A 24,997-nucleotide genomic window follows, 5' to 3' on the forward strand; every position below is an offset into this window, starting at 1 on the left:
AGTGGAAGATCATGAATAGTATGGCCTTATAAAAGTCAAAATCAGTGGTGGAATAGACAAGTTTGGAGAGAGCTTGGTGTGGGCCCCAACGAAGCAAAGTGCTCCGGAGAGTATTAAAGGATGAAACAGGAAAGAAGGCAAAAAAGAAATGAATGGTAGAAAAGACCGCTAAAGATTTCTTTCTTATTTTCTTTTGAATGAAAAAGCATTTTTAAAGCATTTACCATTTCAAAGCACACCAACACAAAAGTCCCTGCCCTCAAAAAGCCCAACTCCAATTGGGAGAGATAACACATACCAGTGGTTGGTGACCTGGGAGGGGTGTTTTGGTTTGCAAATTCACAGGGATGGTGGGTTGGGCCATGGAGGAGTGAGAGTATTGACATACTTAATGATTTCTAAAACAAAATCTTCACCATCAAAAAAAGAAGAGATACTACCACACTTTTCTCTAATATCACATTGTTATGCTACATCAGGAAATAGAAATGGTAGTGGAATAAATGAAGATTAGCAGGACAGCTAGACAAGACCAAGTACATGGATACAGAAGACACCATTTTGAAGGAGCTGAGCAATCAATTCAGAAAGTAGGAAGGCACCACAGACATGGAAAAAATGTGCTAAAGAAGCAGAATGGAGGAGGGGAGAGGAGAGGTAGGCTAGAAACTGAGAAGAATGTTGAAGACAGAAAGTGAAATGAAAAGGCTACAGATGAATGAGAAAAGTTGGGAGAAAGCAAGATGCAAAGGGGACATACAAGAAAAGGCAAAGAGAAAAAGAGGTGAAAGTCATGTTGAAACAAGCAAGAATATAAGAAGCAGAGAAGTAAGAATAAGCAGAGAAGTAAGGACCCATTTCCTCATGTCACTTCCTCAGTGGAATCTCTCTGCACTGAATCCACTGTGGCCTCCGGCCTCACCTTGTGGAGGAGGATGCTGATTTTGTTACCATTGGAGTTACATTTGATGGAAGAAATGCCGCCTATGCCTGGAATTAACTCCGCCAGGTTCTTGCAGTTGCAATGCACTTTGGCCTCTCTGTGGAATCAAACAAAATTACTTCAACACAACTGTTACTGTCATGTGTATTTAATACTTATTATTCAACGATGGGTAACAACTCAGTAGATGAAGAATGCCCACTGGCTATACTAGGACACTAGGTGGATGGATGATGCACAGGACTAACTTATCAGTACATTAGTTCTTGCAGACCCTGAAAACGCCTAAGGGCTCAAATCTGAACAGACCGTGGGAACAGGCCACTCTGGGAAATGGCACCATGTTTTTAATGGCCCCAAACTGTCTATTGAATCAAAAGCTCACCTTTTAAGCAACAATCTTATTTCAGGGCAGTTGTATAGCTATACCTCATGGAATATCAGTTTTCTACAAAATATAACTGACAGTCACTTAAAAGGCAAGGAAGAAGTGCATGGTGGGTGTGAACTACCAAAAGCTGCACAGGCCAGGTGGTATAAAAGATAATCAGAAAGATGTAGGATCAGAAAAGAAGATGAGCTGGCTTTGCAGCAGGAGTGAGAGATGACCCATAGAGCACTCCATAGACTCCTTTGGTGGCTATGCAATGTCAAGGAATCAGAAGGCACCATGGTACAGTGGACAGGGTGCTGGGCATGGAAATGGGAAGACCTGAGTGCACATCTCAGAATGACTCTGGGCATGTTGCTTAACCTTTACACCTGTAAAATGGGGGTGATATGTATAGCAAAACCTAAAAAGGTTGTTGTAAGTAGTAAACAAAAGTACAAATGAGCACTGTGTAAATCTTAGAGAACTTTATATTACTGTTATCATTATTACAGGAAGGAACCCAGCAGGCTGGGTTGACACTCTATGGAAGATTTAAGGGATATCAAAGACAAGAGCTGCAAATGATGACCGGGTTTAGATGGGGAGTAGAGAGCATCTATGATGAGAGCACAGACCCAGTGAGGTATCCAAATATTAGGTCACAGAACAAAATAGCTGTTCATCTGGACAGTATGGGGCTTTTTTTCATTGGGCTGGGAGCCTGTCAACAAATCAGTCTCTAAATTCTGAGTGGTAGCTATGTGCCCACCAACATACCAACATCAGAAGACAAAATGAGTTTATGTTTAAAACTGTAATACCCATCTTAAAATGTGTCATGAAAATATTCTTTGTTTTATCTTTCCACCCTCAAGGATATCTCACTCCTCTGACATAAAAACTAATACTTAGTTTTAAAACCAAATCCACTGAGCAGGTGGACTTCGGAAAATTCTAGAAAGACTTATATGAATTGATACTAAGTGAAATGAGCAGAAACAAGAGAACACTGTACACAGTAACAGCCACATTGTGCGATGACTGACTTTGATAGGCTTAGCTCTTCTCAGCAATGCAAGGGTCTAAGACAACTCCAAAAGACTCATGATGGAAAATGCCACGCATATCAGAGAAAGAACTACAGAGTCTGAATGCAGATCAAACCATACTATTTGCTTACACTTTTTTCGTTTTGTTTTTTCTTTCTCATGGTTTCTCCCATTCATTCTAATTCTCCTTTACAACATGACTAATGTGAAAATACGTTTAATAAGAATGTATATGTAGAGCCTTTATCAGATTGCATGCCACTGTCTTGGAGAGGGGTGGAGAAAATTTAAAACTAAAAATCTTATGGAAGTGAATGTTGAAAACTAAAATTAAATAAATTTATTTAAAGGAAAAACACATGCATATTTGCTTCTAAAATTGCAACTGATTAATAACTGTTAGATAATCTGATTATGTCATACTACATAAGAAATTAGATACTTATAGATTCATACATGCAATTATGCACTCTGTTTTGTTTTTAGAAAAAACAAAGACTGGAAAAGATGGAAAGCAAAATGAAGGAAACCATAAATGGGTTACTGTGCTGTTTTAAATATAAAGACGGCAGCATGGTGGAAGGCAGTGATGTCAAACTCAGATAGAAACAGGGGCCACTGATCTTTGATAAGTGTACTTGAGAGCCACACATTGACAGTTTTAAAATGTAATTTAATCTGTATTTTATTGTATTTTTATTTATCTTGTCAACTATTTCCCAATTACATTTTAATCTGATTTAGGCCATGCCTAGGAGAATCGTGGGCATTGTATGTTCAACACTTCTGGTAGTGGAAAGAATGCTAAATGTGGATTCAGAGGACAGAGGTCTAAAAACTGGCTCTCTGTACTACTTCTCTGACTCCAGACAAGTGACTGAACCTGACTGGACTCAATTTCCTTTTCTGTCAAGGTAGGGAGTTGAGCTCTGAGATCCCTTCTAGGTCTCATCCTAAGATTTATTAAGTCTAGACTTGGAGTTATTTTTCCAGCAGTGATAAGTTTATAGTTATCCAGTTTTTTGTCTCTGTCCCCTCATTAACAACAGCACAAATTTGGAAGATGTAGATGAGTCAAGAGACTGTCCACAGCCATAGATTTCTAATCTATGACTGTGGTCATGTTAGTACTGAGATAATTCGAATGAACAGTACAAAAAGTCAAGTATTTATACAACCTGCAAACCTTGCCTAGAATCCAAGTAGATACGTAGTATGTTAAGATAGAAGGAGAGATCATTTAGTCCAGTTCTCTCATGAAGACAGCCAGGGAGCCAGTGGATGAAGTACTAGACTTGAAGTCATGCTAGCTATGTGACCCTGGGCAAGTCATTTAACCTCTAACTGCTCCTCACCTATAAAATGGGGACAATAACAGCTATCTAGGAAGGTTGTTGTGAGAATCAAATGAGATACTCGTAAAGTACTTTAAAAACCTTCAAGTGCGATCTAAACTCCATTATCATTTTTCAGATCAGAAAACTGAGGCCCAAATAGGTTAAGTGTTTGCCTAAGACAGTAGTTAGCTAGTTCACAGAACCAGAACTAGAACCCAGACCTCCTCACTCCTAGTCCAGAACTATTTCCATCATACAATACTGGCTCTCTGTCAAAGTCTTCAGATTATCTCACACAGGTGAAAAGATTGAGAACTTAAGCGAAGAGGTAAAAATTACACAGGAAGTCAAAAGCGGCTCCCAAAACTGAAAGGTCTGTTCCTGGCTTATCTCCCAGTCTTTTTTCCCTTCTGTCTCCTTGTTGAGTCATTTTCAATAGTCTCCAACGCTTTGTGACCCCTTTTGGGGTATTCTTGGCAAAAAATTTTGAAGTGGTTTGCCATTTCCTTTTCCAGCTCATTTTACAGAGGAGGAAACTGAGACAAACAGGGTTAAGAGACTTGTCCAGAGTCACACAGCTACTAAGTGTCTGAGGCTGGATTTGAATTCAGGAAGAGAGTCTGGCCCAGCACTCTGCCCACTGAGCCACCTAGCTGCCCTGACTTATCTCCCAGTTTTTTTTCTCCTGTCTCCTAACCAAGTTCAAACAATATATAAACTCTTATTTGGGCATCAACAGTACCTTCGGGAGAGATCAAAACTTTTAAAGTGAGCCAAGTCTGTTCCTACAACCAGGAAATTCCCACAGACATCCAAGGAGCATGGGTTTCCCTCTGTCTCTGAAAACATTAGCAGCTGTTTGACAGTTCCCTGAGGAAAAAAGAAAAAAGAAAAAATCATTGGAGGAACTTAAGGAAGGGTGCATTGTATTCTTATCAGTCAGTCAGGAAATTCTACTTCATTCGACTCTCTAGGCACGTGGGTTTTACTGTTAATGCTCCACACCACTATGAGAGTGAGACTAAATACTTGGTAGGGGTGTGTGTGGGGTGTGGGTATGACATTTCTTTGCAATTTAAGGCAATTCTTTTCTCTTTTTAAGGTGAAATGAGGCAGCTCCTTTTTAAGTTGACTGATACTGCTCCTCAGGGTTCACTTTAATTTGACTGATGGGCATATGTGTGTTTTAACAAAGATTATTAGAAAGTAATAAGAAAAAGGTAATTACATATTTGCTTCAATTTCTTTTAGCACCAGAGCTTAATTTAGGTTCATGTTATTTTAGCCATATTTATGTATGTTTCCTATGATCTACTAGTATGAATACTTTTGAAATTCAATTATTTTTGAGACAGAAGAAACATTTTTTAAAATCTACATCTCATTATTCTATATAATGCCAGTGATTTTTTAAATAGTATTTTATTTTTTCCAATTACATGTGAAGACAACTTTTAGCATACATTTAAAAAAAAAATTTGAGTTCCAAATTTTCTCCCACCCTCCCTAAGATGGTAAGCAATTTGATACGCTATATATGTATAATCACATAAAACATATTTCCATATTAGTCATATAGTGAAAGAAAAAACAGACCAAAAGGAAAAAAACTACAAAAAAAATTGAAAACAGTAGGCTTCAATCTGCATGCAGCCTCCATCAAGTTCTCTCTCTGGATGTTTTTAGTATCTTTCATCACGAGTCCTTTCAAATTGCCTTGGATCACTGTATTGCTGAGAGTTACTGTGTACCATGTTCTCCCAGTTCTGCTCACTTTACTCAGCATCAGTTCACATACGAACTGTCTTTCCAGGTTTTTCTGAAAATCCACCTGCTCTTCATTTCTTATTCTTCCATTACATTCATACACCACAGTTTGTTCAGCCATTCCCCAACTGATGGGCATCCCCTCAATTTCTGATTCTCTGCTACCACAAAAAGAACTGCTATAAATATTTTTGTACAAATAGGTCCTTTTCCCTTTTTTAAAAAATCTTTTTGGGATACAGACCTAGTAGTGGTGTTGCTGGATCAAGGCATATGCACAATTTGATTGTCCTTTGGCCACAGTTCCAAATTGTTCTCCAGAATGGCTGGATCAGTTCACAACTCTACCAACAGTATATTAGCATCCTGGTTTTCCCACATCCTCACCAACATCTATTATTTTCCTTTTATGTCATATTAGCCAATCTGATAGGCAAGAGGTAATACCTCAGAGTTGTTTTAATTTGCATTTCTCTAATCAACTGTGATTTAGAGCATTTTTTCATATGACTGTAGACAACTTTGATGTTTTTGTCTGAAAACTACCTGTTCATATCTTTTGACCATTTATCAATTGGGGAATGACTTGTATTCTTTGAAATTTGACTCATTCTCTATATAGCTGAGAAATAAAGCCTTTAGCAGAGACACTTGCTGTAAAAATTGTTTCCCAGCTTTCTGATTTCCTTCTAATCTTGGTTTGCCCATGATTTCAAAATAATCTCTTGTATGCAGTTTTGTAGTTCATTTAAAATAATGCATTTTCTTTACATTTTAGTTTACTCAATATTAGATTTTATCAGGTTTTTTTGTAAAAATAACTATATCTCTCTCTGGGCTGGTCTCCTCACCCCCAATCCCACCCCCCAGCAATGACAGGTTGGGTCCCCCGATGGATGGCTACTACCATTCTCAGGGTTCTAGGGATGACCCTAACACTGTAGCTCATGAACTCTCATTTGTATGTTCCCCCTTAAAAGTCAGCCAATAGACTCAATTAGTTTTCCATTAAAGCCAATTACTCAAATGTCTTAGCAAGAACAATAGTTACAAGATGTTTTCCCTAAAACCTGAGGTGAAGAATCCCACAAATCCACACAGAGTATGTGAAGGGAAGAGTTGACATGAACTTCAAGAACAATGGTAGTGAAGCACAGATTTGGGGAACACACAATGGTCTTGGTGACTCACAACTCTATAACTTTAGGACCTCAATGGTCTCCTTTTCTGGGGAATTCTCACACAATTCTCTTTGGGGCATTTTGGGAGCAATCAGTAAGTCCCTTGGTTGCTTTGCTGGCTAGCTCCTTCCTTGAAGGACACAGCCTCTCTGCTGGACAGGGAGCTATTGCAGGGTGAGGCTGAGCTTGTGGTCTGTTTGCCACTGGCATTCCCCTGGGCTCATTTGTTCCTGGGCTGGGACAGGCCGGACCCTCAGATGCTGGGCAGATACTGCCATATTAGGACAGGTAGGACACTGAGGTGCTGGCCTGCAGCTTCCTTGACTGGGCCAGACAGATTGCTTAGTCACTGGGTTCTTCTCAATGCATAATTTTTCTGCAAAATGGGTCCATCTGCTAGATTCTCTGGGCGCGGTCTTCGAAGGACAGCAGGAGTCTGTATGACCTTGAGCCTGTGGCTTAGCAAGGTGTTACTCTCTTTTCAGTTGGAATGTTACAACATGCTTTTCAGACTGATGACACCTGGCCCAGAATTGGCAGAAGAAAACCTCCTCTTTTACCTGTTCTGAGGTTTGTCATCTTCAGTCAGGGGTTTAAGAGGTCTAGCCTGTCCTATTAAACACACCATCATGGTCAAAAGTATTTTCCTTCAATGAGGGATTCCACCTTATTTATGATGACCACCCAAGGGTTCAAGTTCCTGTCGGATTTTATGCAGAGGAATATCTGGGAATACAGCTACTGAAGTAGTCTGTGCACAGAGGGCAAATGAATTATTTCATATATAGTTGAGCTATTCAAGTCTCACACTATTTCGAGGGTGTAGAATGCTTGCCTCCCAAAAGAGTTTTCCCTTCATATTTTAATGTCTGTTTTTGCCCCTTACATTCAGCCTTCTTGAAGTCTAAAAGAAAAAAACTATTCCATCGCCCTTACATTTCATGAGATTCTCTATCATAAAAAAGAATAATATGAAAGCCCATGATTATGGTGGTAAGAAAAATGCATAAGTGATAAACTTCTAGTAATTATCACATCAGATTAAGTGACCCAAATGATCTTCCTTCTCTAGATTGCTATCCAATACAGGCTGGTTCTAAAGAGAGTAGAATCAGGAAGATGAATAGAAGGTAATATGTCAATTAAAAAACTCTAGGTAAGCTAACATTTTCCAAGAGCATTATAGAGAGGAACTAGAAGTAGTATAAAGCAGATTGGGCAGTCTGAATCCTACCACAGTTAGACTGAGGCTTCCACAATGCAAGCGACACAAACTCTCATGATGCCAAGTTGTCATCTCAAGGGGTTGTAAGCCTCTGCTGGTCTCTTTTCCACCTTCTAAAAGTAGAAAACTACGTGGTGTCCTTCTATACAAATGATCAAATGCTATTTGGTATCATTAAACCCTGTTTACTGACTTCGCTTTTTATGATTTTTACCTATCACTTCTCATAAGTTAGGAAGACAGTTGAAGCATAACATGTTATAGGAATGGAGACCAGAGAGGAGATATCAGATCCTCCATCACCTCAATCCAGTAGGCAAGTTCCTCGATGTAAAAGCAGTAGGCATCTGTCAGCACATGGCTATATCTGTTACTGCTCCATACGGCAGTGCCTCCATTTTAATGGTGTGTTTTGTTAAGGGTGGAGGGCAGATATGGGAAAAATGGCTGGCCCTGTACTGCCTGTGAAGGTTCAGATATGTATACAGAAGGCAACCCCAAACATGGGAGTTTAGAAGCAGCTAGAGGCACAGTTGACAGATCATTGGGCCTGGGAGACAGAAAGATCTGAGTTCAAATCCTGCCTTAAACACTTAACTGTGGTCTCATCTGCAAAATGGAGTTCATATCACTTTCCTCTTGTGAGGATGAAATGAAATCACATTTGTAAACTGCTTAGCACAGTGCCTGGCACATAGTAAAAACTTGATGAATTACTGTTTCTCTCTCCCCCAACCTCTTCTACTCCCTCAAACATTGCCCTTTTAAAAAATGAGCTGCTTCCTTCAAACCGCTAGTTCTGACCCATCCAGAATTCAGCCTCTCTCTTCCCTTCAATTTCTCACTGGACAAACAAAGCCAGACATTCTGTGCTCAACCAGAAGCACCAATTTAAAGGATATTAGTACCTTGAAGGTTAGGGGAGGAAAGACCCACGTTAGAAAAGTTCCTACTTAAGGGACAGAAGATATCTTCCCTTCCGCTAGAAAAGGCTCCAGCCCCAGGGCCAACTATAGTTTCAGTCCTGACATTCAACTCTTTGCAGAAGCCACATAAGGTATAGGTGACCTAGGGGGTCTTTTGCCCTCATAGAGTAATCTGCTAATCAAAAAAAGGTTAAGAACCAGTATTTTAAGGAAACGTGACCATTTGTGTTTTACAAAAAGTAAGTTTCTTGTGTAAGGTATAACTGTGTGGCAAAGGCAATTTTATAAAATATCAGGTGCAAATTAATGATGAATGGATGTAAACTATAATTTACTAAAAAGAAATAGATGTTTGTCTTGTCTAAAGCAGTCACCTAGTATAAATTTTTTTTCTGTTCTTTTTTTTTTTTTGGCAAGGCAATTGGGGTTAAGTGACTTGCCCAAGGTCACACAGCTAGTACATGTGTCAAGTGTCTGAGACTGGATTTGAACTCAGGCCCTCCTGACTCCAGGGCCAGTGCTCTACTCACTGCGCCACCTAGCTGCCCCCACCGAGAATAAATTTTAAAGATTGAAACACAATGGGGTGAACTGGATGTGAGAAAATATAAATAAGGTTTTGGTATAATTCAGAAGCAGGTTCCTACTCTGTCTAATATTCCCTATTAGCACTTCCCACTTCCATCTTATCAGCAATTTACCTGCCAAGTGCGAACTTGAACTCGGTTTGGCTCCACCGTATAAACATTTTCTTCATGCATTGCCAGCACAGGAGACTCACATGGGAAGGACCCTTAAAAAACAAAAATAGTATGTTAGAACTGCAATGATTCATTAATCAAGACCTCTTTTTATTTCTCTTTTGAAATATGGTGCAGTTACAAAGGCATTATCAATCAGTCAATCAGGCTTTCAGATAAGGAATGGATGAGATGATCAATCAGGTCCTTTCCAAGTCTTAGATTCTATTTTTTTCTTCATTTCTTTATTTAATATTTTTTAGTTTTCGGGGGGCAGAGCCAAGATGGTGGCTGGAAAGCAGGGACTTGCTTAAGCTCTCCCACAAATCCCTCCAAACACCTGTAAAAAATGGCTTTGAACAAATTCTAGAGCTGCAGAACCCATGAAATAGCAGAGGGAAGCAGGTCTCTAGCCCAAGAGAGCCTGGATTATGGCTGGGAAGGGTCTATCACACAGTGCTGGGAGCAGAGCACAGCCCAACGTGGACCGCACCAGGACAGACCAGACTGGGAGTTGGCCAGAGCAGGCCTTAGGGCCATGAATCATTGAGCTGCGGCAATTACCAGACTTCTCAAACCACAAACGCCAAAGATCATGGAACAGGTTAGTGGGTAAACTGCTACAGCATTAGAGAACGGTCTGGCCACCAGCCCTGGGGGTGGCGGAGGTGATGTGGCAGTGGAGCTCCAGCGTCAGCTGCTACCAGGGTCCATGGCTCACACATTGAGAAGTATCAAGCAGCAGACCAGAGGGGAAGTGCAGGGCTTGCTTTGCCCTGCTTGGATCTGGGTCGCAATCCTGGTTGGCACCTGCTGTGGCACCACTTGCAGTGATGGTGGCGTAGAAGTAGCTCTGAAAACAGCAGCACAGCCCCTAAAGCTTGGGACAAAGCTTTATCTACTCTACAAGCAGTCATACCCTGACAAAAAGCTCAAAGGTCAAGTAGGTGGCTGGGAACATGGCCAGGCAGAGAAAAAGGACACAGATTCAGACTCAGACTCAGATTCTAGAATCTTTTTTTGGTAACAAAGAAGATCAAAGCATACAGGCAAAAGAAATCAACAAAATCAAACAGCCTATATCAAAAGCCTCCAAGAAAAATACTAAGTGGTCTCAGGACGTGGAAGAGTTCAAAAAAGATTTGGAAAAGCAAGTAAGAGAAGTAGAGGAAAAATTGAGAAGAAAAATGAGAATGATGCAAGAAAACCATGAAAAACAAGTCAATATCTTGCTAAAGGAGACCCAAAAAAATACTAAAGAAAACAATACCTTAAAAATAGACTTACCCAAATGGCAAAAGAGCTCCAAAAAGCCAATGAGGAGAAGAATGCCTTGAAAGGCAGAATTAGCCAAATGGAAAAAGAGGTCCAAAAGACCACTGAACAAAATACTACCTTAAAAATTAAAACGGAACAAGTCTAAGCTGGTGACTTTATGAGAAATCAAGATATTATAAAACAAAACCAAAGGAATGAAAAAATGGAAGACAATGTGAAATATCTCATTGGAAAAACCACTGACCTGGAGAACAGATCCAGGAGAGAGAATTTATTTGGACTACCTGAAAGCCATGATCAAAAAAAAGAGCCTAGACATCATCTTTCAAGAAATGTTGAAAACTAAAATATTAAATAATAAAATAATTGTTAAAAACTAATATATTAAATAATACAATAATTGTTAAAAACTCAAATATTAAATAATAAAATAATTGTTAAAAACTAAAATATTAAATAATAAAATTGTTAAAAATAAAATATTAAATAAAATAATTGTTAAAACTATTTTTTAGCTTTCAACATTAATTTCCACAAGATTTTGAGTTACAAATTTTCTCCCCATTTCTACCCTCCCCCCCACTCCGATGGCATATATTCTGATTGCTCCATTCCCCAGTCAGCCCTCCCTTCTGTCGCCCCACTCCCCCCTCCTTATCCCTACCCCCCTTACTTTCTTGTAGGGCAGGATAGGTTTCTATGCCCCATTACCTATATATCTTATTTCTCAGTTGCATGCAAAAACAACTTGTCTTTTTTTGAGCATCTGATTTTAAAGCTTTGAGTTCCAAATTCTCTCCCCTCTTCCCTTCCCACCCACCCTCCCTGAGAAGGCAAGCAATTCAACATGGCCACACATGTGTTACTATGCAAAGCACTTGCATAACAGTCATGTTGTGAAAGACTAACTATATTTCCCTCCATCCTATCCTGTCCCCCTTTATTCAGTTTTCTTCCTTGACCCGGTTCTTTTTCAAAAATGTTTGCTTTTGATTACCTCCTCCCCCTATTTGCCCTCCCTTCCATCATCCCCCCTTTTTTATCCCCTTCCCCTACTTTCCTGTGGGGTAAGATACCCAGTTGAGTGTGTATGTTATTCCTTCTTCAGGTCAAATCTGATGAGAGCAAGATTCACTCATTCCCCCTCACCTGCCCCCTCTTCCCTTCCTACAGAACTGCTTTTTCTTGCCACTTTTATATGAGATAATTTGCTCCATTCTATCTCTCCCTTTCTCTTTCTCCTAATATATTCCTCTCTCACCCCTTAATTTTATTTTTTTAGATATCACCCCTTCATATTCAACTCACCCTGTGCCCTCTGTCTATATATATATATGTGTATTCCCTTCAACTACCCTAATACTGAGAAAGGTCTCATGAATTACACACATCATCTTTCCATGTAGGAATGTAACCAAAACAGTTCAACTTTACTAAGTCCCTTATGATTTCTCTTTCTTGTTTACCTTTTCATGCTTCTCTTAATTCTTGTGTTTGAAAGTCAAATTTTCTATTCAGCTCTGGTCTTTTCTTTTTCAAGAATGCTTAAAAGTCCTCTATTTTATTGAAAATCCATATTTTGTCCCAGAGTGTGATACTCAGTTTTGCTGGTTAGGTGATTCTTGGTTTTAATCCTAGCTCCTTTGCCCTCTGGAATATCATATTCCAAGCCCTTCAGTCCCTTAATGTAGAAGCTGCTAGATCTTGTGCTATCCTTATTGTGTTTCCACAATACTCAAATTGTTTCTTTCTGGCTGCTTGCAACATTTTCTCCTTGACTTGGGAACTCTGGAATTTGGTGACAATATTCCTAAGAGTTTTCTTTTTGGGATCTTTTTCAAGAGGCGACCAGTGGATTCTTTCAATTTCTATTTTACCTTCTGGCTCTAGAATATCAGGGCAGTTTTCCTTGATAATTTCTTGAAAGATGATGTCTAGGCTCTTTTTTTGATCATGGCTTTCAGGTAGTGCAAATAATTTTTAAATTATCTCTCCTGGATCTGTTCTCCAGGTCAGTGGTTTTTTCAATGAGATATTTCACAGTCTTCCATTTTTTCATTCTTTTGGTTCTGTTTCATAATATCTTGATTTCTCATAAAGTCACCAGCTTACACTTGTTCCGTTCTAATTTTTAAGGTGGTATTTTGTTCAGTGGTCTTTTGGACCTCTTTTTCCACTTGGCTAATTCTGCCTTTTAAGCCATTCTTCTCCTCATTGGCTTTTTGTAGCTCTTTTGTCTATCTTTAAGGTGTTATTTTCTTCAGTATTTTTTTTGGGTCACCTTAAGCAAGTCATTGACTTGTTTTTCATGATTTTCTTGCATCACTCTCATTTCTATTCCCAATTTTTCCTTTACTTCTCTTACTTGCCTTTCCAAATCTTTTTTGCGCTCTTCCACAGCCTGAGACCAATTCATATTTTTCTTGGAGACTTCTGATGTGGCCTCTTTGACTTTGTTGACTTTTTCTGGCTATATGTTTTGATCTTCTTTGCCACCAAAAATAGATTCAATAGTCTGAGTTTTTTGCTGCTTGCTCATGTTCCCAGCCAAGTACTTGACCTTTGAGCTTTTGGACTGCCTTCAGAATGCCGAGTGCTTTGTTCCAAGCTTCAGAGGCATTGTGCTACGGTTTTCAGAGCTACTTCTACACGGCAAGCTCTGCCACACCAGTGCTTCTCCTCCCCCAAGAACCACCAACCAGGACCATGACCCAGATCCAAGCAGGGCAAAGCAAGAGAATCCCGACTCTGCACCAGTAAAGTGCTCCCTGCACTCCCACTCTGATTGGCCACTTGATTCCTCCCACTGGGTGGGCCTGGGGCCAGAAGCAACTGCAGCTGGAGCTCTGGAAGCAGCTGCAGGAGCTTCGTGTGGCTGCAGCTGCTGCACCACACCACCTCCACTGCCCCCGGGGCTGGGGCTGACCGCACACTCCTCTCACCCCAGTCCAGAGGTTTTCCCACTGACCTGCTAAGTTGTCTTTCATGTTTGTGGTTGAGAAGTCTGGTAGCTGCCATAGCTCATTGATTCAGGGCCCTATGGCTTCTTCTGTCTGATCTCCTCAGCACCTGGTCCGTCCTGGTGCAGCCTATGCTGGGCTACGCTCCACTCCCTGTACAGTGCAATAGATACTTCCCAGTGACCATCCAGGCTCTCTCGGGCTGGAGACCCACTTCCCTCTGTTATTTCGTGGGTTCTGTAGCTCTAGAATTTGTTCAGAGCCATTTTTTGCAGGTGTTTGGAGGGATTTGGGGGAGAGCTTAAGCGAGTCCCTGTTTTCCTGCTGCCATATTGGCTCTGCCCTCAGATTCTATTTTTCTACTAAAATTTGCTGAAAAGTGCTACATGCTATGATGGATATTAAAAATGTGTAAGAAATGCTCTACACCTTCAAAAAGACTACAGTTGGGGAAAATAATTTGGAAATAACACTAATGTCCATGAAAGAGAAAAAAAATACAAGGTGTCATATAATTAACTGAAATAGATTCAACAGATATAAGTTGAATATCTATTATATGCAAAACATCTGAGTAGTTCCTGTCAGAAATATAAAGGCATGGTCTCTAGCATTATATGATACAGACCATCTGTTGTATGGTTCATGATAAAATTCAATTTAACAAACATTTATTAAGTGCATAGTTTAAGTGCATACTTTTCATACTCTGGCTAGAAGAGAGAGATAAATGTGAATTGCAACATTTTATTGAGATTTCATGGTCAAAGTGTGCTTGGATAAGTAAGGGAGCAAAGCAACTGGGGAGGAAGGAAAAGCATTAGCAAGGACAGGCAAGTAGACAGGAACAAGGAACACACAGGGGATTGTACTGTGGTAGGAACAACTCTTATTTTAGGCAGGATAGGCTTACAAAAGTGTGTGAGGGGTGGATGTAAGTGGCAGGCAGTCAACAGATCTGGGTTTGAGTCCCAGTTCTGACATCTGCCAAGCCATTTTACCTCTAGTAAGTCCCTTAATCAAGGCATGCATCTGGTTGTCACAGCTCTAATTATTAGGAAGATTCTCCTAGAATTGAGCTAAAATCTATCTCTCTGCAACTTCAGCTCACTGTTTCTACTCTGCCCTTTGGAGCCAATAAGAACAAGTCTTATTCCTCTTCCAAAGATCGCCTTGCAAAAATAGCTATCATGACTCCATTAAGTTTTTTCTTCTCTTGCCTAAACATTCCCAATTTTTTTAAATGCTTCTCCTATAGCATGGACTCAAGCACCGTCACTATCTCAGTCACCCTACTGGACACAATCCAGCTTATCCATGTCTTTCCAAAAATGTCTACCAGAAATAAACACAATATTTCAGATGCAGTCAGACCAAGGCAGAGTACAAGCAGAACTATTACCCTCCTTATTCTGGAAAATGTCTTTTTTAAATGGTGCATAAGATCTTTAGCTTTCTTAGACCCCATGTCAAACTGCTAACTTATACTGAGTTTTCTGTCCACCCAAACCCCCAGATCTCATTTTCTTTCTCCACAAAATTGATCTCTCTTCTAAACCTCCCTATGTCATGGAGGCACCACCAACTTTCCAATATCCTAGGTTTGTAATCTGGTAACTATCCTTAATGCCTCACTCTTCCTTAACCCAAATTAAATTGGTTGTCAATCTCGGCAACTTTCTCTTGGCTATGTCATTAGTTTTCATGGCTTTAAATATCATGTCTACACAGAATTATAGGTCTATATTTCCAGTCTGATCTCTCTAAGTGGCAGTTCTGTATTACCAACTGCCTATTAGATGCTTCAAATGTTATATCTTAGAGATATCTCAAACTCAACATTTCCAAAAGTAATTCATTATATTCCCCCCTCAAATCCATGCTTCTAAACTGCTCTATTTCTCTCAAAGAAACCAGTATCTTCCTGCTCTCTCAGTTTTGTAATCTTAGTATTATCCTTGACTCTTCACTCTACTCACCCCATCCATCCAACCAGGTGCCAAATGTTGCTGTTTCTATCTCACAGCATCTCTCACATTTGACCTCTTCTTTCTGGTCCCTCAGCCACTACCTGAGTTCAGCTCCTTCCCAGCTCTCGCCTAGATGATTACAGCATCCTACTAAGGAATCAGTCTCCTGGCCTCAAATATCCACGTACTCCAGTCTATCTTCTACATGCTTGCCTTTAAGTGCAGATTTGACCATACATATCAGCAAGGCAAGAATAATAATGTAGATGACAATTGTCAAAATGCCTATGTAGTTCTGTATCACAAAGTACACGAGACTCTCCACATAGAAGGTAGAAGAAGTATTTATTCAGACACCAGAGAACCAGATCCCACAAGCCATTTATCCAATCTATCAGAGCAGTAAAACATTCACACATAATATCACAACACGGAGCCTAGCCATCCCAAAACCTCTCCGACCCCCTGCTGGGGCCTTCCCAAAAACAAGCTCACAGTACAGCTCAGTCAGCTTGTTCAGCTCTAACTATCATGATGGTGGCCATTAGCAGCCATTAGCACCATAACTGCTCTCTTTCTCTCTCTTTCTCTCTTCCCCCGCCCCCAACCTCCTACGATATAATTTCCTTTTCCTGTCAGGAAGCTCCTCCCACCACATGTGACTTAGGTAGGTCACATGGCCTATTAATGGGTAGGAAAGATCTTCAACTCGAAATTGCTGCTACATCATGTCACTCCTCTACTCAAACAACTCCAGTAGTTCCCTACATCTCCAGGATAAAATATAAAGTCTCTTTCGCTTCTAAAGCTTTTTACAAATCTCATCCCAACCTATTATTTTAGCCTCACCAAGTATTAGTCCCTTTCTTGCATTCTAGAATCCAGTGAAAACTGGCCTTTCCTCTGCTCCTCACACTGGACCGTTCATCTCCTGTCTCCAGGCCTTGCCCAGGCTATCTCTCTTGCCTCGAAGTTATTCCTCCCTCCTTTAGGCTTCACAGAAGACCTTTCTTCCTTTAAGATGAAGTTCTAGCACCATCTTTTACATGAAGACTTTCCTGATTCCCATGACTACCAAGGCGTGCACTCACTCTCTGTCTGTCTCTGTCTCTCCCTGACGTTTAACTACTTTGTATCTATTATCTTGACATTTGGTATATACTTACAGATGCACTTGTACTGTTAGCATGTAAGCTCCCTGTGAGCAGAGGTTGTTTCATTCATTGTATCTGTATTCCCACAACATAGCACACTGCCTGGCATATAGGTATTTAATAAATTCTTGTTGTCTGATCAATCGTCTGGCTACATTTCCCTCAACTACCCATGCTGAACTTTCACAGATGATGCTTTGAACCTCAGTGGAGGACTTTACAGTTATTCCTGTTATTTTTTTTTTATTAGACATACCCCAAATTTCTAGCCCATAGAGATCTTTCTAGGATGTGGCTCTGGTGTTCAACATGTTATCTACACATTTTGGCTTTAATCATACTAACTATGCCTTCATCAAGTCATTCATAAAAATGTGAAATAGCACCGATGCATAAATCCAGATCCTTAGGTTCCTACACAAGAGCCTTCCATTTGGTTTGGTTCCAATAAACATGTTTATTTCAATAAATTCCAAATCTATCTACTGTTCTCTGGGACCAAGCAGAACAACTTTAATCTCTTTTGAACTTGGCTTGAAGGTGGTTGTAATGCACTCACTAAGACTTCTCTTCTACAGGCAAATAGACACTGGCAGTTCCTTTAACCAATTTGCGTATGACATGCCACCCAATCCTCTCACCATCCTAGCTGTCTTTCTCAGGACATGTTTTAAGCTGTCAACATACTTTCTAAAATGTGCCACCCAGAATAGAACTGTCCTCAGAAAATCATATTGCATGACTCACAGTCATATAGCTATAGGAGGATACAGTTATTTTAAAATATGGGTTTTGTGGTAGTGAGCAACTTGGATTACTGAAAATCCTCCAAATGAAATCTGTCCATATTTCCCTCTCCTATCCAATATTGGGCCCAGGTCATTGACTATCTGTAGCACATTTTCAAGATAGCTATATTCTAATGGACTAGTCACTAACTCAAAGGGACAGCTACATGCTGTAATTTGAGTGTTAATTTTTCATCTTTTTTTTAGTATTTAGGCAAATGTCTTCTAAATTAAATTAGTTTGGTTAGGCCAAATCAAATAAATATGGATGTCGCTGTAGAGAATAAATGCTGTTCTAAGACTTGGCAAAGTTAGTACAATGTCATTTGTGAATAGGAGGATTTGAAGATCCTTGCTATCACTTAGGGTTGATTTGGATTTGGCTTAGGATATCCTTCATGATACTGCTGGATACCTTAGGTGAATAAACTTCCCTATTTTATGACTTGCCTGAATTTTTATATTATTGATTGGATCAATGACCAAAATTATCTCTATGGTTGAATTTGTTGCGGATTCCCTCATATGATTTTGACAAATGTGTCTGGAAAGAGAGTTTAAGCTTCCATTTTGTTCTACCAAATCCATCTTTTAAAAAATCAACAAACAATAGACATAGAGGAATATTACATTATTTCTTCTTTTAAGTTGGTAGTGTGATTATGAATATGCAGACTTGCAGAATATGTAATCTGTAGAAAATCAACTGCTAAAAACTGATTGTTCCCTTGGCATCACTAGATACACACACAGAACATTCTCAAATATTTCATAAAGATAAGATGGTAAACTTGTTTTTTAGCATTTGCTGCCTTCTTAGTCACCTTTCAAAAAATCATGTAGGATCTTCTCTTTGGGAAAAGATCTATTTTTGAGATCTTGAAAATCAAGTCCTGTGTGCCTCTAACTACAGCTCATATTTCTTCTGAATGTATTTTGTTACGTCCATATGCTGTTCATGATTTTATCTTAAGAGGCATTGTTTCTTCATAACAGAGTGGGATTCCAAAAAGATATGACAGGCTAAAATAATAGGCTGAGTCTAGTAAGATAAAACTTAAAAGGGAGTAAAAGTCAAGTTCTACATTTGGGTAAAAAAAAAACAACTGCATAAGGACAGGCTAGGGAAGGTATAACTCAGCATCACCACATAAAAGAAAAAGATCTGAGGGTTCTGACAGACTGTAAGCTCAACATGAATCAGGCACCGTAGCAGCAGAATCCAAATGAAGTCATTTCACGATAATCATAGAGGAGACCATAGCAATATCAAAAGCTCTCTTTCATTTTATGTCTATTGGTTGTTCTCCTTCCACTGTAATCTACAAATACTCTTGGGATTATCTGGCTTAGCCAAGCCTTGTGCCAAGCTCTTTGCAATCACATCTTCCCTGCTTTACACGGTTTTAGAAGGTGATGCCACCCACAATTTTCCATCATATTCTTCTATGTTTTACAAATGAGTATGTACTCCAAACTATTGTTGCCCTTGGTTGCCACATGACTCTGCTTGGCAAAGGGGATTCTCAGCTCTTTTGGCCTTTTTGTTGTGGTTTAACCTCTCTAAGAAATGGTGATGATAACAATCAATGTCTTGACTTTTGTCCATTCCTCATTATACAAAGTCAATAGCTTTGTCTACATTGACAACTTTTGTTTTCTTCTCATCTTATGCTTTATCCCAGTCTGGTATAGACTTTTACCTTTATACTCACCCGCTGATATTCTGACTGCTCACAGACACTGATTCTGAACTGACTTCTATGTCTATAATCAGTTGTTTTCTGTCAGTTAAAATACAGTCAATTTTATTTTTTAAGTGTCATTTGGTTTTCACCATATCCAATACCTTTCAACTTTCTTCTTCAAGAATGTATTAATTAAAACAAATGTGAGGTTCCATCACACACCAAACAGACTGGCAAAGATGACAAAAGATGAAAATGGCAGTTCTTGGAGGGGCCACAGGAAGACAAGAATAGTATTGCACTCACTATTGAGGGTGCTATGAATTAGTCCAATCATTCTGAAAAATAATATGAAACTATACACTAAAAGTCACTAAACTGTGCATACCCTTTGACCCAGCAATAAGAGTAGTAGGCAAATACTCCCATAGAGGCAGAAAGTAAGGAGATAGGACTAATATGTACAAAAATATTTATATCATCATTTTTTTTGTTGTAGCAAAATGAATTGGAAACCAAGTAGGTATTCATCAGCTGGAGAATGGCTGAGGCACATGAATGTAATGGGATATTTTTGTTCCATAAGAAATACAGAATATGACAAATTCAGAAAAATCTGGCAAGACTGTAATGGCAAGCAAAGCAGGACTTTTTGTTGTTTTTTGTTTTGGAGTGCTTCTCAGCAGCAAGGCAATCAAGTACCTTCAAGTCTTGCCTTTGTTTCAATCAAGAGTCTGACTGAATCAAGAGTCTTTGATGACTTGCTTAAGTCACAAGAAAGCCTAAGTCACATGAGTTTGAGTCACATGGTTGTGAAGCCCTCTGACCCTGAAGAAGCATATAGATATAGATAATAGATAGATAGATAGATAGATAGATAGATAGATAGATAGATAGATATACACACATATACTCAGAGGTTAACTTTTTGCTCTGGGGTTCACTCACTGGAAGAGCATTCTTGTGATTTTGCCAGACAAGACTCTGGGTAGCCCTTAAGGAGCCCCCCAGCTTTGAAAACCCAGATATTGGTGCTTCTCTCTCTGGTAACTGTGTATGTATTGCTATTGTCGGACAGTTAGAGGACTGTTGATTTGTGTTAATTTGCTCTGTTTATATAATTTCTGCTTGTAATTTCTATTTATGTTTTCTCTGAAGTTCAGGGTGCTGGCTTTTCTCCCTGAACTAAGTGAATCATATATGTATGTTTCATTAAAGTGAGATTGTAAACCCCTTAAAGTTGCTTTCCTTAGAAAAGCAGATCAAAGAACCTGTGCTAGCAGACCTCCTGTGTGCTGGTGTTATTGGCCTTACACAGCCACAGTAGCTGCAAGTAACATTTTTACAAAGGCTTGAACTGATTTAGAGTGAAATGAGCAAGACCAGGAGGATAATTTACACGGTGACCACAACAATGAAAAGGAAAATGACTTTGAAAGACTACAGAATTCTGATCAGCACAGTAACCAATCATGATTTCAGAAGACAAATGGTAATACATAGCAGCAACGTCTTAGGAAAAAAAGTCATGGACTAGCAGTACAGAATAAGATAGGAATTTCCAGAAACAGCTAGTGGGCTAAATTTTTGTTTAATTATACTTTAACCAATCCACAAACATTAATTAAGTGCCTACTGTGTGCCAGGCACTATGCTAGTCTCTAGAGATACAAAGATAAAAGCAAAGAGTACTTGCCCTTAAAGAGCTTACAGTCTAGCTGGAGGAAAACAACATGTACACAGGGAATGGGAACAGGGACTGGACCTATGATTTCATTGTTATAAAAAACTCCTGGACAAGGAAACTCCTTATAGCAATGCAAGTCAGCACCTTCAGATGTTACTGAGAGTTGCTTAGAGCACTGGGAGATTGAGTGAAATCTCTAGGGACAGAGGTGGGACCTGAAGCCAGGTTGTCTTGGTTCTAAGGTTTGCCCTCTATCCATTACATCAAATTGCTTCTCCACCTGTACCTATCTAGGTATACACATAATAGATATGTTTACATGTATGCCGAGGAAGCACTAGGACACCCTTACCTTCTGTTCTCTTATCTCCATCCTCTTCAACTCTAAAGTACACTCATGCCCAATTCCAACCTGATCCAACCCTTCTGTATCTTTTGGAACTGCCATACAATTGTGAACAAATCTACCTTTATTCTGTATCTCTTTCTCTTACACTCCCTCCTTCCCTCTACTAGCCCTCAATGACAACTGGCTCTGCTGTGATAGTACTCCATCCCCGGCCATTCTTTCTAGCAAAGGCTATACTTTCCCTCACCTCTCCCTTTCCTCCCATCCCACACTACTGGTACTTGAGGGGTCACACTATCCACACAGCCACTTCTAGAACCTCCTATTACCAACTTTATCTTCCTTTCTCAAGGAATTTAGCACCTGGCTTACTATCTTCCTTTCTTCCTCAACTCCTAGCCTTTTACTAGGGGACTTCGACATCAATACTGATGCTTTCATAAATTCTCTAACCTTCCCATTCCTCAGTCTTCTTAGATCCCAAAATCTATTCCTTCATTCTACCTCAGCCACACATAGGGATGTTTACACTTTGAATTTCACCATTAACCACAAATGTTTTACTTCCTTAACCAAAAACTGACATTCCTGTATATGACCATAACTTCCCATCATTTAATCTCTCTCTGTGACATCACTCCTAAACCTATTACTTGCCCTCACTGTGACCTCTAATCCCTCTAACACTCAGAATTTTCTCTGAGCTTAACCCTGGACTAGCTTCACTTTTCTTTGTTTCAAATCTTGACCCTAGAGTTAGCCAATTCAATTTCTCATTGTCATATACTCTTGAAGCCCTCACCCCCTTGCCCTATCACTGCTGATTCCTTGGCAAACCTGGATTACCATCACCATCTGCCTCCTCCACTTTTAATCACATGCTGCTGAATAGAACTAAAGGAAATCAAATAACCATTTTGACTGGGAATGTTACTCAACTTCAGCTAGCCCCTCCTTGCAGCAAGGCAATGTTTTAACTTCCATGATTCCCTTTCAAGTCTTCACAGAAATTATTCCAAATCTTCTTTTCCTTTTTAAGCCTCTTTCTTTCTCTCTCCAACCCCACCTTGGCTAAAACTTTGCTTTACTGAAAATTTAGGTCATTTGATGTAAGCTTTTCTTCTCCCCTTTTCTTTATCTTGAAACCCCTGACACCATTCCCTGCTCTCTTCTCTTATGTAGAGATCATCTTGCAAAAACACACCCATCTGACCTTCGTCAGAAAGGTAAAATGATTAGCCTGGAACTCTATTCATTTTTGAAAAGAAATGGACTTTACCTGCATTTCGTAATGTGGCTCCAGAGGGCTCAAAGATGGCAACCTGCTTCCCATTCCAGACTGCAACAGCATCCTGAAAAGAATAATTAAGGGAAAAATTTTTTTAAAGTGAGACTCTGCCCTTACATTGGAAACTTTTTTCTCTCCATGTTTTATTCAGTAATTCCTTCCCATTCTTTATCTTATTATTTGCATGTTCTCTGAGAGCAGACGCTAAGCCTGTGTTTACAATACTCAAAATAAGTCCCATTTTTTAAAATATTATTTTCAGTGCAGAGGTGGTAGATTAGGTGTGCATCCATGAAAAGATGCTAACTGAGATGTAGGAAGAGCATGAGAAATTTCAAGAACAGAATCAGGAATGGCCACTTGTCATCCTTAGAGAGACTCATACTCCAAATGGAATCTAGTCTAAATTGAATGTATTCCATTTAATCCAAGATGAAGGATCACTCTTATTACCTTGGTGGCAAAAGCCCCACTGATGTGCATCTCCGTGCGCAGGCTGTATGTCATTCCAGTGAAGAAGAAGGTCACATTCAGCAGATTCGGTGACACCTGAACCACTGCCACCTGCTGGTGGAAGTGGGATGACATCGCCTGCTCACTGAGGATGACCACAGAGCTGATGCTATTCACTGCCAGAAGGTTCTTCCTGGAACCCCACTGCATTCAAATAGTGAAAGAGAAACAGGAGGAATTTGAAAAAGAATAGGGAGATACTAAGAGGAAAATGCTTGATTACTAACATCTATAGTTAATAAATAATTTTCTAGGGATTAGAAAAAATAGATTTTCTGACTGATGTTTACTCCAAACTTAGGATAACCAAGAATTTTACCCTAGGAAAACTGTTTCTTGATTTCAAGACACAAATGGGGAAGCAGCTAAGAAAAAAACAGAAGTAGTGATGAAGGGATTTTTTCACTTCAATAGATATTCATAAAGGAAATAAGCATTTAGTGTTTACTCTGTGCCAGGTGCTGTGCTAGGTACTGTACTAATCTAAGCTTGTTTGAGCCTCATAAAAACCCTAGGAGTAGGTGCTATTACTATCCCCATCTTTACAGAGACTGAAGCAAACAGAGATGAAGTGCCTTGCTCAACATCACACAGCTAGTGAGTGACAAAGCACGATTAAACCCAGCATACTCTGCTGCACCATTTAATCACCTCTAAAAATGAGAAGGGTCATTACTGTAAAAATTACCACTCTCAATATGGTGTATAACACTCAATATAATACCCAAAGTCTCCACCAATGTGGCAACAGAGAGTACAAAGAATTTAGACTAAGCATCTATTCTAGAGATCATCACCAGGCCTCTTCTGAGATTATGGTCAGCCAAAGCTGAGCCCAACTAGTGTACCAGAATAAGATAAGCTTTTATGTCTAAATAAACAAAATTATCTCACAAGTAATTCCTTCACTTTATAACTGCTACTATGTCACCGTTTCAAGTTATATAGTGCACATTTGTGATCCCAGGAAAGCAGCCACATGGTAGACAAATGACTGGGCAAGCTGTATTCTCTAAAAAAAAATCTTTAAAATGTCTCTTAAAATTTAGATCGATAACACTGTGGATATACAAAGATGTAGTTGAGTTCTTAATCAATAAAATCCTATCTCTGATGTATAATTTTCCAATTTTGTACAGAAACTATATTGTTGATGAAAATGTTCCTTTGTTTAGTCTCCTAAAATATATAGTTGCAAATGCCTATAATAATCATAAGCACATGCTAACATGTAAATGAATGCTATAGTTCTGCTTTAGAAATGTCATAAATAATGGAACTGATATATACATGTAACAATTGAATAGGTTGTGATTTGTTGTTTTAATTTCTTTAGCTTTTTAAAAAACTTAACTCAGGGGCAGCTAGGTGGTGCAGTGAATACAGCACCGGCCCTGGAGTCAGGAGGACCTGAGTTCAAGCCCAGCCTCAGACACATGACACATGTACTAGCTGTGTGACCTTGGGCAAGTCACTTAACCCCAACTGCCCTGCCAAAAAGCAAAGAAAAAAAAACAAAATTTAACTCATATGGTTGCCTCTTCAAATCAGAACTAAATACTTTCCTTTGTATTTAAAAGTACACAAATTTATTGTTAACCTTTTTCACGTTCTCTATAAAAAATATGGTGAAGCCTACAAATCACTTCTCAGAATGTCTTTAAATGCACAAAATTCACAAAATTACAAAGGAAACCAATTGTGCTGAAATTCAGTTGTCAGAATTTTTTTTTAAGTTCATGTATTCAGGTGAAGAACCCTTAATTTAAGATCACCACCAC

The 24,997-nt window shown here is 39.3% G+C and overlaps 1 protein-coding gene across 1 annotated transcript in view; it reads right to left on the bottom strand.

The window, feature by feature from the left end:
* The window catches only part of IFT140 (intraflagellar transport 140), a 175,123-nt gene that overhangs the window by 107,196 nt on the left and 42,930 nt on the right, over positions 1-24,997 (bottom strand). Inside the window, exons 9-13 of the mRNA XM_036738510.1 lie at positions 23,157-23,360; positions 22,695-22,767; positions 9,503-9,594; positions 4,445-4,572; positions 923-1,040 (exon numbers count right to left, since the gene is read on the bottom strand). Of these exons, the coding sequence (XP_036594405.1) occupies positions 923-1,040; positions 4,445-4,572; positions 9,503-9,594; positions 22,695-22,767; positions 23,157-23,360 (615 nt within the window). The remainder of the gene's footprint in view (positions 1-922; positions 1,041-4,444; positions 4,573-9,502; positions 9,595-22,694; positions 22,768-23,156; positions 23,361-24,997) is intronic.

This window comes from Trichosurus vulpecula, chromosome 9, assembly GCF_011100635.1.
Source record: "Trichosurus vulpecula isolate mTriVul1 chromosome 9, mTriVul1.pri, whole genome shotgun sequence".
In the NCBI taxonomy this organism is placed as follows: domain Eukaryota; kingdom Metazoa; phylum Chordata; class Mammalia; order Diprotodontia; family Phalangeridae; genus Trichosurus; species Trichosurus vulpecula.